General features: G+C 40.1%; 1 protein-coding gene across 1 annotated transcript in view; it reads left to right on the top strand.

Annotated features, from left to right (window-relative positions):
• Nucleotides 1-15,174, top strand: part of Impg1 (interphotoreceptor matrix proteoglycan 1) — a 125,626-nt gene that overhangs the window by 47,619 nt on the left and 62,833 nt on the right. Inside the window, exons 8-12 of the mRNA XM_021207592.1 lie at nucleotides 626-684; nucleotides 4,057-4,077; nucleotides 5,719-5,963; nucleotides 7,566-7,636; nucleotides 9,096-9,174. Of these exons, the coding sequence (XP_021063251.1) occupies nucleotides 626-684; nucleotides 4,057-4,077; nucleotides 5,719-5,963; nucleotides 7,566-7,636; nucleotides 9,096-9,174 (475 nt within the window). The remainder of the gene's footprint in view (nucleotides 1-625; nucleotides 685-4,056; nucleotides 4,078-5,718; nucleotides 5,964-7,565; nucleotides 7,637-9,095; nucleotides 9,175-15,174) is intronic.

The raw sequence follows: 15,174 nt of genomic DNA, 5'->3' as shown, positions 1-15,174 counted from the left end.
GAGAACATCATTAGCTTACTATTAGCTATATAGAGAAAAAGTCTGCACTACTCTATGTAAATAAAAATGCTGTGGTTAAAAAAGGTCCTGTCCCTGAATCTGTTTGGTCTGTCTGTGGATCCTGTTCCTCTAGAGCTGCCTTGTAGGGCCTCAGTGGGAGATTCCTACAGTGACTTGATGTACCAGGAGGGGCCTCTCCTTTCTCTGAGGAGAAAGGAAAGGGAGAATGGGGCGGAGGGGGGGGAGGGGACTGTGTGAGGGACAGACCAAAGAGGGGGCCTCAATTAGGATGTAGAGTGAAACAAATTAATGAAATAGAAAAAAAAAATTAAAAAAAGGTTCCCACCAAAATCTATCTTTAAGTATTTCATATTTTATATAAAATAACTTTTAAAGCATCTCAGAAGTAGTCACATATGGCTTTTCAGCTAATTAACCATATACTCGCTAGGCTTCAGAAATATCTGTGAACAGAGGGACTTGGACATGTTTTGTTGCTTCAGTTTTCTGTTTCAACTGTCTCCTGACTGACTCACCAAAAGTGTCTGGAGGCTTTGTTTGCTGTTAGGTGGGATCTGAGTCAGTAGGACCAAGGACTGTTTCATACATTTCTTTCTCTCTGCAGCTGCAAACGATATTTAAGAAACTTCCAGGATTCGGAGAAGTCCGTGTGTTAGGATTTAGGTGAGTACGAGAATCAGACTGTTCTCAACTTTAAAGTTAAAACAACAAATTTGAAAAATCACTTTCCCTAGCCTCCTTTAAAAGCGGGATCTAGAGGATTAGAAGATCCCTTCTTCTGTCTGGGAAACTGCAGCCCAGGATCTGCAAAGCTGTTCAAAGAATTGGAAATATCGCCCTCTACAGAGCATCTGCCAGTCGTCCTTGGCAATGTCATTAGCAAATCTCTGGAAAACACTAAAGACATATCAAGAATCAGTAGCAATTAAAACTGCCTTGGTCTGGGGTCACCTCCTGTTTTCTCCAAGGCTAAATCTCATCCCCGTTGGCATAAATCACACTAGCTAAGAGACACAGGTGGACCTGATCTACGGATGGACGAACTGAAGGAATGGAATCCATGGGGGTGAGGGGGGTGGGGGGGTGGGGGGGGAGCAAGACTTCTTCATATTTTCTTGTTTGATCTACTGTATGGACTAAAGTAGTGCTGTGTTACTGAAAAAGTAGAGACTTGATTAGTAATGCCGTGGTAAAGCAGGGTGTGATCACTCTCTAGCCGGTCTGTAGCCACCTCGCCCACGGCACCCCAATACATACATTTTTGCTTCATTCTTAATGTCCTTATTTCAAACATCTCCCAGCAAGCTCAGATGGTTAAATGGTACTCAGTGCTGGGGGATACATAGCGCCCCTGGTGGAAGCAGGACAAATTACCATGCCTGGGGAGGTAGGAAGTGACTTGGGAAGAACAAGAGTTGTCTAAATCTTCCTGGCCCTGATACCGACTGGTCTTGGAGCAGGAGGAGAGTTTGGGAAGAAGAGCAGCTTAAAGCCCTGGACAGAAGGGCTTAGGAGGTGTGACCAGCTGTGTCTCCGGGGCTGTCAGGCCTCTCCAGAGAAGGAAAATATATTGAAAGGAAAGTGACAAAAGATGGAAACTCTAATATTTACCAAAGCAAACTCACTCTGCTTTGTGTCAAGAAGCCACGCTGCGGTATTCGACTCGAAGTCAGACGGATGAGAGGATAATCAGAGGTGATAGACACATAGTTTGCATAGATGGCAAAGTCTTCTGGATAAAGTGCTACAGTTAAAGAGCAAATTTTTAATCTACAGCTTCAGGAAATGATGGAAAGGCTTCTCCTGGTGAGTGATTAAATGTGTGTTATCGCCTCCCTGCGACAAATGAAAATCTAATTGTAAGAAAATCGACTTGAGAGGAGAATCGCAATGATAGGTGGTGAAATTTTCCAAGGTAAAACTTTTAAGGAGGCATGGCTGGAAACTGAATCTTTCCCACCTGTTTGTCGCAGTGAGGGTTTATTCCTATTTCTGCCCACTATGCTTATAAAATAAGTTCAGTCACATTTTGCCAATGATTTTCCTTCAGTCATGAGGACTTCAGTCCACCGAAATGTATGTAGGCCAATGAATTCAATAAGCCATATGCTTGTAAGCCCACTAATATTTCATCATTGATACCAATGATGATGTTCTGGAGATGTTCTGGAATAAACTTACTATGAAGGACATTACTTTTGTGGAGGGTCCAGATGCCCACAGACAATCCATTTCCTGTCAGACACATCGTCATTCCTTTGTCTCATTTGTAGAAAAGCTTATTTCTAAACTTCATAAATTGCTTGATATGAACAGGCTCATCTGATTATCTCAACACAAACTGAAAATTAATTAGGACTCCACTACTAAGACAATTTTAAGAATTAACAATGAAAGCACCACTTTAAGTATTACTTCATTCTTTAGGGCAAGTGTGGGGAACTATTAATAATTCCTCAGTCTAGTGGTAGACTGTATTTCTTCAACCTGCTGCATAAATGTCCATAGCATCTTTATCTTTAATAGCCAAAACATGGAAACAAACTAAATGCCCATCAACAGAACCATAGACAATCCTGGAATGTTCTCAATATAGACACTTTTCTTGACAAAGAAATAACATTTTGACATATGTGACAAAAGGAATGTACCTCAAAATAACTGTGCTGAGTGACAGAACAAACAAGAGTGCATTTGTTCTATTTATATTGAATTCCAGAAAACACAAACTCATCTACAGTGACAGAAAACATATCAGTAGTTTCTCAGCAATCATGGAGCAGGGTGTGAAAGGGAAGGATCACAAAGAGGCAGGATAAATCTTTTATGCTAGTGAATATGCTGCATATCTTGAGTGTGGTAATAAATAATTCTTCTTTAAGATTTCTATTTGCTTATGTAAGCATGTGTCAACAAAAACAGTCTTTATTTGGCAAGGAGAAGGTTTTGGTCCAGGAAGCATGGTTGCTCTCCTTGGCTTCATGGGTTTCAAACTACAAAGAAGCAAGAGGCAGGCCCTGAATGAATGAAGTTCTCTTCTCACAAAGCAGGGCCAGTTAGAAGAACAGCAGGTTCTCTGTCTCCACAGGAGGAACAGGGAACAAGTCTGTAGCATGTCCTTTGGGGCCATGTTATATCAGGGCATAAAAGTGAAATGAATTTGTAATCCAAGCAGAAATACCAATGATGCTAATCCCATCACATATATAGACTGTCTTCATCAGCAACTGTCATTTGAAATATAAGGAGAGAATGCCAAATACAGATTCTAAACTAATTTCTAAAATGTGTCTATAATTTTGATAATCAAAAAGTGTCTTTCTCAGGTACACACCACTGACTAGAGTAACAAAATAAAACCAAGGTTGAGGAGAGAGAACCCGAAGTTCAAATCTTACCTCTGCTGGTCCCAACTGAGTCTGTCTCCCTCTATGTATGCCTTTGTTTTCCTGTAAAACGGGGATTCTGTTGTTCTAAACATTAAATGAAAATACACATAAACTGCTGGGTACATATCACCCACTTAATAAGTATGTGTTTTTCTTGCAAGTTTTCATTGTGAATGGAGCCAATCCCTCACCTGATTAAAGCAATTCAAAGAGAAACTGGCAAAACATTGGTTCTAGGGGGTCAGTCTCAGAGATGTTACCTCTGAGGATAAACGAAGCCCTTAACGACATTCAAGAGAAACAGAATCTGTTTGCAAAATACTTTTTAAAAATATCCTGGCAATAGTCATCCAAATATAAGATGCGTAGAATATAATTGCAGTCTCTTTGAGGAAATCAGGCTTTAAAAGAAGATAATGAATGCATACAGCTTTGAACTGTGGCTCAAATTCTTGAGACTCATGATTGTTAAAGGGGGGCATCCAAATTCCTGATGGCAGTTTGTACGTTTCTCCAAAGCTTTGGACAAACATGAAGGACAATGTAAAAACATTTTTGTGTATAAAATAATCCACCAACAGATTAAATAAATCTCATCAAAATTCTTTCTCCCTTGCATGTTTTCATGATATGTGGTGAAATGAAGACCAAAGAAAGAAGAGGACGGGTAATGTTGATTAATTTTTATTTTTTGAAATATAGCATGCTTCCCTCTGCTCATGTCTAAACTGGCCTTTTAAAAATAATTTGACATGTAATGTCTTGAATAAGCCAATGATTTTTGGGGTACTTTTAAATGGAATTAATTTTCATTTAGTAATTTAGAAAGTATCCCTAGCCAAATCGCCGTGTAATATTAGCAGGTAAACATTGACTTGACCATCTGAAAAGCCCTCTATAAAAACCTGAAGTTCTCATTAAAGAAAAAAAAGGGAGACTACAGATGTGTTATGTATGCAGCATGATTTAACGATTTAACTACGTCTTGTATGTTTACAATGGGAGATGGGCTGGCTGGCCACAGACTCCTGAGTGCAACCAACTGAGGTCTAGATTGAGGGAGAGTAACTAATTTGCTCCTCAGCTGCAAGGTGAGTTTGAGGTGGGAAAAGGCCCAACTCTACCTGGGAGAGCTCTGTAATGAGAGCCTGCCTTTGGCTCCCGAAATTGACTAGTGAAATAATGAACTGGAGTCTCTGACTGATTATCTAGTCTGAAGAACTGCCACAAATGCACATTATCAGTTCCTGAGGCCTTTAAAAACATTTCTGCTTCTCCCTGTGGAGATTTATGGCCGGAAACAAAAGGCAACACTTGATTCTCAAGGACAGAGCTGTACAGAATCCTGTTGGAGATTTGCATGCTGAAAGAGATTGCCCTAAGAAGTAGAGTAGCAAACACAGTTAGTCATGTGCTGTGCACTGCTGTCCTTTCCTTTCCTCAGGTCGTCTGTTATTTTATTTCCTTGCTCTATTTCATTTAAAGGTTTTTAATTTTAACAATACTTCATGGAAAAGAATGGAAGAAAGGGGGCCTTAAGAAGTAAAGTTTCACTTGGTTATGGCATACATAGCCTGTTGTACCACGACTACATCCTGCATGCTAGTCCTTAAAGGAGGTATCGTGTAGAAAAAGTGCCAGTTCACCGCTCTTTCTGACTGACACTGCATGACTTTTAAGACTCCCAAAAACATTGTTCAATTAACAATTAATAATACCTTTTTAAATGTAGGTATGTATGGGACCTGCTCACAATACCTCTCAAAGTAGACAATACCCAGGGTGGCATTCTACTTTAAAACAAATTATTCGTTAATATTTTCCATATATTAAATTTCTGACAAATATTGTACTAAGTTGGATATCCTTTTTTCCCAAAGATTGATTTATTTATTTTTATGTATATGAGTACACTGTAGCTATACAGATGGTTGTGAGCCATCATGTGGTTGCTGGGAATTGAACTCAGGACCTCTGCTAGCTCTGACCCTGCTCACTCTGGCCCAAAGATTTATTTAGTACTATATGTAAGTACACTGTAGCTGTCTTCAGACACACCAGAAGAGAGCATCAGATCTCATTACAGATGGTTGTGAGCCACTATGTAGTTGCTGGGATTTGAACTCAGGACCTTCGGAAGAGCAGTCAATGCTCTTAACCACTGAGCTATCTCTCTAGCCCCTAAGTTGGAAATTCTAAGAACCTATCAGAAAAGAAGATAAATTATTCTGAAGACTTATAGCAACACAGAAACTCTCTAGCCTCATAACGATTGCTTTGGCTAGAACATGTCCTCTTCTCTCCACAGCTCAAGCTCCACAGAAATACAACTTATGGCCATCTTTAAGAGGGGCCACGCAGAAGCAAAAAGCCCTGATAGTCATCTCCTGTCTCTCGATTCCAACAAAATTGAAAGTGAAAGAATCCATCATGGAGCCATAGAAGACAAGCAACCAGAAACCTACCTCACAGCTACAGACCTCAAAAAACTCATCATACAACTACTAGATGGAGACCAGCCTTTGATAGAAGGGAAAATTCCGTTCAGTGATGGTCAGTTGGTGATGCTGTCATTCAGAGTTTAACCTAATTCTGACAGAGAGGCTATTAAGAATGATTTTACGATGGGTTTTCATTTTAACTTTAGTCTTGTAAACTGACCATTACTATGACCGGCACATTATGTGGGATACTATTTCTGGCTCTCCTCACACCCTGCTACATTCCACTTCATCAGACCTTGGTGATCATTTTGTGCCAAAGATAAGTCTGGAAGAATCCAGTAGTTTCAGTTCAGTCAGGCCAACCATGTTCAGCCAAGTAGAGCCTAGACAGACAGAAAAACTCTGGACAGTCCCATTAGCCTGGCATAGCTTACACATATCTTCTCATCCAGTAAACGTGTCAGCCTTTATAAGGAAACAGATGGCAGATTCAAATGAGGCTAATTTAGAAAGAGCTGATAGAGTGAGAGACTGTCCATGAAGGTTTTCCCTTCCTCAAAAGCATGGAACAACCTCATAAAGCTAGAAGTAGCATGACCTCACTGCTACCTCTAGGCCTGAGGGTTGCCCGTGAATACTGTACACACCAGAGAGGAGGGCTAGGAACCAAGGGTACAATCTGTATAAGTCAATCTTCAAAGGGATTCAAAGAAGTAAACTAGATAATCTGATGTGCTCAGGACCTCTAGAGGATGCCTTAGGGGCCCCTGGAGCCTGGAGCTCACAGGCACAGCTGATAGTATAATAACCAGTAGAAATATCATTTCAGCCCAAGATAGCATGAAATTATCATTCTCTAGCAGTTCTGTTCTCGCATGTAGATCGGCAAAACATCATCTCTGGAAATTGGGGTAGGAGGGTTATGGAGCCTCTGAAGCAACAAGTGAACAGCTTCAGACTCAACTCTGAGATCATTTATTACTTTAGGTTTATGTCTTTGTTAAGCTTTCTGGGGTGCTCTGAGAACCAGGATGTAGTACAAAGTAGCCACAGATACATTACAGTGTGAATATTAACCATTCCTTTCTTTCTTTGCAAGCTAAGCCATAGTTTTATTCCCCACTGGCCTAACCAACCAACCTCACTACTTATTCCAAATCTGTACACTGTATTCTTATGTAATTGTTCTTATTATTTAATTGCCATATAATACTTATGCATATTCATGAGATACAATGTTATGATTGGATACTTGTACATCACACAATATCAACAGTGTAATTATTGTTTCTATCGCCTTATTCACTATTGTTTCTTTACGATGAGACCATTCAAAACTTCTCTTATAGCAATTATGAAATAGACAATGCATTATCATTAACTATAATCACCCCACTGAGCAACATAATTCTAGTATTTATTCCTTCTGTCTACTTACACTGTTTGTTGTACTCATTAGCAACCTCCCCTGCCACTTCATCCTCTTCTTAGTAATTCCCATCACATAAGCATACAAGATGCAACCCTATAATCTTCCTCCAGTACATTATTCAGATTGGTAACCATTAGTCTGGAACTCCAATAGCTTAGTGATTTGTAACACTATTCCTTAGTAATTCACTATTACCACATTTTAGAATCTTAACTGTTTTGTTACCTAAATCATAAAAGAAAAAAATATTTTAGCCTTGTGATATTTTTTTCACTGCAGAAGTTTCTGGGCCACTCTTCAGACCTGTCACTGAACCAGAGCTGCCTAAGTCCCTTGCTGATGTCACAGAGGTGAGTTTTGTGTCCTTCTGCTTAAGACCCTCCCATCAAATAATAAGTTTTATAGACTGAGTAGAAGAACATACTCTCTGTAATGTTAAATAATAAGTATTTTATGGGTTTTTTGTGTTTCTGTGTCTTTTTTATTAGATGTTTTCTTCATTTACATGTCAAATGTTATCCCCTTTCCTAGTTTCCTCTCCGAAAATCCCCTATACCCTTCCCTCTCCCCCTGCTCCACAACCCACCCACTCCCATTTCCTGGCCCTAGCATTCCCCTGTACTGGGGCATAGAATCTTCAAAAGACCAAGGGCCTCTCCTCCCATTGATGGCTGACTAGGCCATCCTATGCTACATATGCAGCTAGAGACATAAACTCTGGGGAGTACTGGTTAGTTCACATTGTTGTTCCTCCTTTAGGGCTGCAGACCCCTTCAGCTCCTTGGGTACTTTCTCTAGCTCTTTCATTGGGGACCCTGTGTTCCATCCAATAGATGACTGTGAGCATCCACTTCTGTATTTTGTGTTTTTAAGGCTGCAATTGAGAGTCCTTTTCCAATAGCTGTGTTAACAAAAATTAATTCAAATTGCATTTCAAATATTCTAAAATTTGGTTCCCTTAGATTTAGTTAGACATGTTCCATTCTGAGTCAGCTTCTGCTCTGTGTTTAACAAAACACATTTTAAACTTTATTTGAAGAGGAACAAGAGACACAGGCATGACACAGTATACATGTGGAGGTCAGGGGCCAATTTGCAGAAGTTGGTTCTCTCTTTTCATTATGTAGGTCCCAGCAATTGCACTCAGACCACCAGACTTGCTGGCCAGTGCCTCTGCCTGCTGATAAAACAGGCCAATGCCTTTATCCAGTCAGATAAAACACATTCACTATGAACTAAAATGAATAATTAAAGCAAAATATAATACTTAACTTTGCTTCTCAGAAATGCCCTTTTTAATTTTATTTTTAATTTGCAAGAGCTTACCTAAATTTTTATTTATGGGAGGAGGTGGTAAACACAAATTAGTGTCATAGAAACTAAAAGTAATCGATGCAGTAGTTGAGTTTGGTATTCAACTGAAAGCTATGTCACACTGTCTGGGTTCTACAAGTTTTCACTGAAGTTTGCATAAATAGGAATTCCGAGTAAGCTCCATGCCTGCTCGAAATGAAAGAATTGTAAGTTAAACCATGACTGGCACAATTCAAAGTATTTCAGTCATTAATTAGCCCTGTCCAACAAGACCAGTCATTCTGAGAAACAAGAGATCAGGAACTAGATTGCCAGGACAGGCCGTGTGGTCCTTTCAGGATATACTTCCAGGCTCCTCCTCCAATAGAAAAGTCATGCTAACAACAAAATCCCTCTTTTAAATTTAAGTCACATATTACAAATACAAGTATAACCCTTCTCATGCACAGAGAAACATCCGTTCTCAACATCTGTCTTTCCATATTAACTCCTCAGGATGCCACTTTGAGTCCAGAACTTCCTTTCAGTGAACCTAGGCTTGAGGCAGTGGACAGAGAGGGATCTGAGCTGCCAGGTGAGTTTCCTCCCATTCAGTCAATGTTTGATGACGCCATTCTGAGGATTCATGAGTGTTCTTCCTCAAATCCCTGACAAAGTCCTCTCTACCCTGGGAAGGTTTGTCGCTCCAGCATCAGCACCAGGAGAGAATCCACTGCATAGCCCCCTCCCCCTTCTGAGGAACATGATCCCCTCCAACCCACCAGCCTTCCCTCAGTCCTAATTACCACTCCCCCAGGAATCCTGGCAGCCCCTCTTGGGTGTGGTGAGACACACTAAAGCGGAAGTTGCATTAGCTAATCTCTTCCAGGGTTGGAAACTGGGTGCACTGGGACAGAGGCGGTCATGAGGTCCAATCCCATGACCCAGGGTTATGGCTACAGAGGACTGGACCGACCTGTACTTCAGTGTATCATTCCTGCATGTCATTAACAGGCTCTCTTGCAGTTTGTTTTAGAGACTGAATTTTCCTATGTAACTCAGGCTGGCCCAATCTTTCTGCCTCAGTCTTCTCAATGCTGGGATTTCAGACTTGGGCTACCTCACCTACTCAAAAGAGGATTTTTAGTGTGAAATACACATAAGGAAATCATGAAACACTGAAATACTATTGATTAATACTTTTTTCTTCTTTTATATTTGTATTTAACTTTGACCTTGTTGTTGTTGTTGTTGTTGTTTTCTTAGAGACAAGTTCTTACTATGTAGCCTAGCTAGCAATATGTAGTGGCTAACCTCCAACACGTGGCAATCCTCCTTTCTACTCCATTGGTTGTCTGGTGAAAACATCCTTTAAGTTTTAAGTCTGGGGAATGTGAGGTTCATCAGCTCGCACTGTAGTTCTAGAAGTGAATGCCTCTGGAACTGTGTCATGGCTGCGTTTTCCAAGGGTTTTGTTGATGTTTTAGTTGGGATTCCTTATAAAATATTTCCCCCTTGCTAATTTCCTCATAAATTGTATGCAGCAGGTAGGATAACAATCACAGAATCTGATTTTCTGGAATACAGGTATGTCATGATGGCAGAGCTAGCTACACACTGAACTTAGCTTATGTGATTGCTGTCAAGGAAGTGTCCATTTGATAGCAGTTATGTGCTGCAAACTAGAGGTAATGGCTTAAAACAGCCACTTCTTCCCTGTACATCTGACCGTTGAGCAGTGGTGGGTGAGAACAGCTCTCCTCTATGTGTGCCAGCCGGCAGAGTTCATCTGGCATTGACGATCCATTTTTCTCAGTGACTTGTGCACACTGCTGGGAAATGAGTGCTTAGTGAGAGTTTTTGACTAGAGTCCCCACTCTTTCGCATGTGACCCTCGCCATGAGAATGCTTGAGCTTTCTCACGCTGTGTAGCCATGTTGTTGGCCCCAAAACACCATCATTTCTTTCTTTGTGGTATCTAGGCAGTCACAGAGTCTCAAGCAGTAGAAAGCATAGGCCTTAACTGTCAATGGAAGAAGTACTGAGGAATCCTGAGACATTTATAATCAACCACCGTGAACATCAACCACCATTTTGGCCTTAAAAATCATCTGAGAGTTGGTTGTATACCTTTTAGTGAAATGGTTAATGCTGTCCCTGGATTCTTTTCTCTCATTATAAATCAGGAGCTCTAATAAAATTGACATTTCAGGTAGACAAATAAAAATTGTGATGTATCTATGAAAAATGCATTATTACACTTTCAAATTGCTTAGCTATTCCCATACAAGAATACACCACAGAACACTAAAGCTAAAAAGAATTCCAGAGATAATCCAGTTAAGCCTCTATGCTTCCAAAATAAGAAAAGCAAAGCTAGCGACAGGAAATGATTTGCACAAGGTCAGGATCAGGACTGTCATTCAAGTTTTCTCCAGGTTACATTGTATTTGCCTTGAGTAGACTTATCATTAAAAAAAAAAAAAATTATCTTCAGTCTGATCAGACAGCTCAGCAGAAAAAACACTGACGACACTAGTTTACCAACCCGATTTCAATCTCTTAAAAAAAACACACGCGCACACACACACACACACACACACACACACACACAAAAAAAAAAAAAAAAAAAACACAAAAAAGCTGGATACAGTGGCTCATATGTATAATCCCAGCACTCCTGCCTGAGATGCAAGGTAGAAATAAGAGAATCACACTGAAGCTCACAAGCCATCTAGTGTGGAATGTGAAGAGAGACAGTACTAAGAGAAGCCCTTACTCAACAAGATGGAAGGAAGGAAAGAACCAGAACTAACTCCAAAACATTGTCTCTTGACCTCTACACTCTGTGCCATACCCAGACCTGCAAATACAACACAAGGTAAAAATAATATTTTTAGAACATCTTTATCATCTTTATCATCTATATCCAATTTTCTGAGGAACCACTAGACTGATTTCCAGAGTGGTTGTACCAGCTTGCAATCCCAGCAGAAATGGAGGAGTGTTCTTTCTCTACATCCTCGCCAGCATCTGCTGACACCTGAGTTTTTGATCTTAGCCATTCTGACTGGTGTGAGGTGGAATCTCAGTGTTGTTTTGATTTGCATTTCCCTGATGACTAAGGATATTGAACATTTCTTTAGGTGCTTCTCAGCCATTTGGTATTCCTCAGATGAGAATTCTTTGTTTAGCTCTGTACCCCATTTTTTAGTAGGGTTATTTGGTTCTCTGGAGTCTAACTTCTTGAGTTCTTTGTATATATTGGATATTAGCCCTCTATTGGATATAGGGTTGGTAAAGATCTTTTCCCAATCTGTTGGTTGTCTCAGGCACATTCTTAAGATTGTGTGTGTGTGTGTGTGTGTGTGTGTATGTATGTTTTAAATTGAGTATATGTGTGCATGTGTGCACATGTGTGTGCTGGCAGAGTTGGATCCTCCTGAAGCTAGAGTTGCAAGTATTTGTGAAGAACCCAACAGGGGCCCTGGGAATCCAACTTGGTTCTCCACAAGAGCAACACATGCTCTTAACCCTGAGACATTCCTCGACTAGAAGATTATTACTGATCATTATAGATCTGTTTAATGTGGCTTAATTTGGATAGGTCATATGTATCTAGGAATTCATATATTTCTTTTAGATTTTCCAGTTACATTGAATATATATTTTCAATTAAGAGCTGATGATTTTATGAAACCCATTAGTGTCTACATTATATATGATATATGTCAATATTCTCCTTTCATCTCTGATTTTATTTTCTTCATTCTTTTGGCTAGTCTGGTCAACAGTTTGTCAATCTTATCTTTTCAAATAATCAACTTGTGCTTCATTGATTCCAAAACACATACCTTTCAAAAATCATCTTTAAACTTATTTTGCCCTAAAGTTGTAAGTATTTTTCATTTCACTATGCTATACATCTTTATAAATAATCAAGGCCTCAGCATCTCTATTAGGAAACCTGCTGGGGTTGTCCACAACCACGTTATAGAATCAAACACAATTCCAAGTGACGTGGGTGACTTCCTAACTGGTGTGCAGATTCCTTTCCATCTTCACTTTATTTGATGGTTTTAGCCTTGGCTCTCATAAACCACACATGTCTTGGCTCTCATAGACCATGTGTGTCTTCAAGCTCCTGGCATTTACTCTTGTGTCCTGTGACTATGTTTTCCTGATCTCTTGTACTTAGACTTGCTTTATGTTCTTTTACATTTGTTAAAATCCTACTTCACAAAAATAAGGTTTTGTTTTAAAGAGTCAATAGAAACAATGGAAAAGACAACAGTTTTATTGAGGTGGTAATGTATTGAAACTAAGTGTACACTGTGCATATGTTACACACTACTAAGTATTCATGTTAAGAGGTTTGATTTTTATGTTGATTTTATATTGAGCTTCATCTCAATAACTTCTTAAAGAAGTCAGATGACTCTGCAGACAAAATCATATTGAAATGTAAATCATATTTGCTAAAATATGGCTCAGTTGGTAGAGTCCTTGTCTAGCATACTCAAAGCCCTGGGTCTGCTTCCCAGCACATAATGTAACTAGACATGAAAGCTACAGAGGGAACTTAGGTCAGTCTGAAGCTCTGTTTCAGATAAAGGGGGAAATGGAGATCATAAAGTTCTCTTAAATTGCCTGAGGTAGATTGTGGATTTGACTCCAAGCTTCTGAGCAAGCTGTGCAAGAGAGAAAACATAATCCATCACGTCCTTCAGATCTGCACACTTCCAGCACAGGAACAGCCTTGTCCTGTGAGTCTTCATCAAGGATGCAATCTGGATCTGATGAACCATGGCCTGTTTTCATCAACTTCCACAGCATGGGAAACCAGCCTCAGGTGTTTTCCCCCATGGCCTGGGCTGGCTGTCTGCAGTGACTGCCAAAGCCTACTTCATGACAGCGGTTTGGAGAGAAAGGTTCTGTCAGTCTGTCTAACGCAGTGGCTGATTTCAGGAGATTTAACAGAGTGTGTGTACTGCCTGGCTTTCAGCCAATGATCAGTAGGTAAAAATTATATCTCACAACAGAGCTTTTGATTAATATTCAGCAAGAAGAGTTGTACTGCTGCCATGGGGCCAGTGTGCAAATATCCTATGTTGTCAATTAAGGCTAGAACCACATGCATTCATCACCAGCCATGCTGGGAATAGGAATGACAACACTTAAGGAAAGATGGAAACCCTAACTCGGAAACCTTCCTGAGGAAAAAAAAAAAAAAAGATATCCACCCTGCTTATTCACAGAAAGACACAGAAGAGAGAAGATAAAATAAAATAAATAAAGCAAGAGTGCTGAGAATGAAAGCAAGGCCCTCGCCCCTCATCAAATAATCACAACTACCAAGATGCTCAATGCAAAATCACTGGCTGAGAAACGGTGCTCTGTCCCCAGTTCTGATCATACCACTTCCCATCACCACGTCATCCAGTGTCATGACTACCCTTCTAGCTTCCAATCCTGTAAGTCTCTGTTAACCCAAAGCTCCTCTGATGAGCTGTCTTCAGCTGTTTCCTGGATGGTGTTCATAGAAACCATCTGTTCCCTGGTCCCTCAAGAAAATGTCACATATACATCCCTACCACATTTACCACACAGTGTTGAAGTGACCGGGTGTGCCTGGGATCTGTTGCGCAGAGTGAAAGGATGTGTTCTCGTTCCTTTTATACAGAGTCCTGTGCAAAGAAGTATCTGGTGTATGACTGTGGCTTATGATTCCTTGTCATCACTGTTCTCATTGGACCTGTCAGCACTAGACCCAGCCACCTCCCAGACCACAGTCCTTCCCTGTGCCAGGTTGCTTGCAGGGCCACAGACCTTCTCACATATTGAACAACATTCCTTACTGGTACATACTCTTTGTCAAGATAAGAGTGTTGAAGAATTCTAATCAGCTCCATCTCGTGTGATTTAACAATATCCATGCTGATTAGTGTAAATGGAAAGCATGAAATGAATGAAACTTAAAATAAGCCAGTCAAAAATACATACACATATCCAAATATTCCATTAGGAAGTCCAGGCAAGGATGTGGTTTGACTTGCTCTATTTTAAAATGAAAGGATAATAGGGAGATTTGAAAAACTTCATAAGAAGACTCAGCTGAATTTTAAGACACTGAGGCATGTTTGTGTGTGTGTGAGTGTGAGTGTGTGTGTGTTGTGTATGGCTTTTGCTTTTCTGTATCAGAGAACAGTCTTCTCAAACTAGTAGACTAACAAATTTTGTATATGGAGCTAGGCTGTAATTCAATGGTAGAATGGTCTTCTCAAACTAGTAGACTAACACATTTTGTATATGGAACTAGGCTGTAATTCAATGGTAGAATGAATACTTAGCGCACACAGGGCTCTGGACATGGTCTAAACACCAAAATATAAATAAATAAACCAATCTTACTCATAGAGTCTGTGAGAGAAATACCATCTGAAGGAAGAAAGGAAAGCCATTCAGCACAGAGGTGCAATTACACTCCATCCTCACATACAATCACGTGTACCCTTAGCGGTGTACTCCCAAACGATCACGTGTACCCTTAGCGGTGTACTCCCAAACGATCACGTGTACCCTTAGCGGTGTACTC

Source organism: Mus pahari, chromosome 10 (assembly GCF_900095145.1).
Source record: "Mus pahari chromosome 10, PAHARI_EIJ_v1.1, whole genome shotgun sequence".
Lineage (NCBI taxonomy): Eukaryota > Metazoa > Chordata > Mammalia > Rodentia > Muridae > Mus > Mus pahari.
The sequence above is the reverse complement of the archived record's forward strand: the minus strand, read 5'-3'. Positions and strand labels throughout refer to the sequence as shown.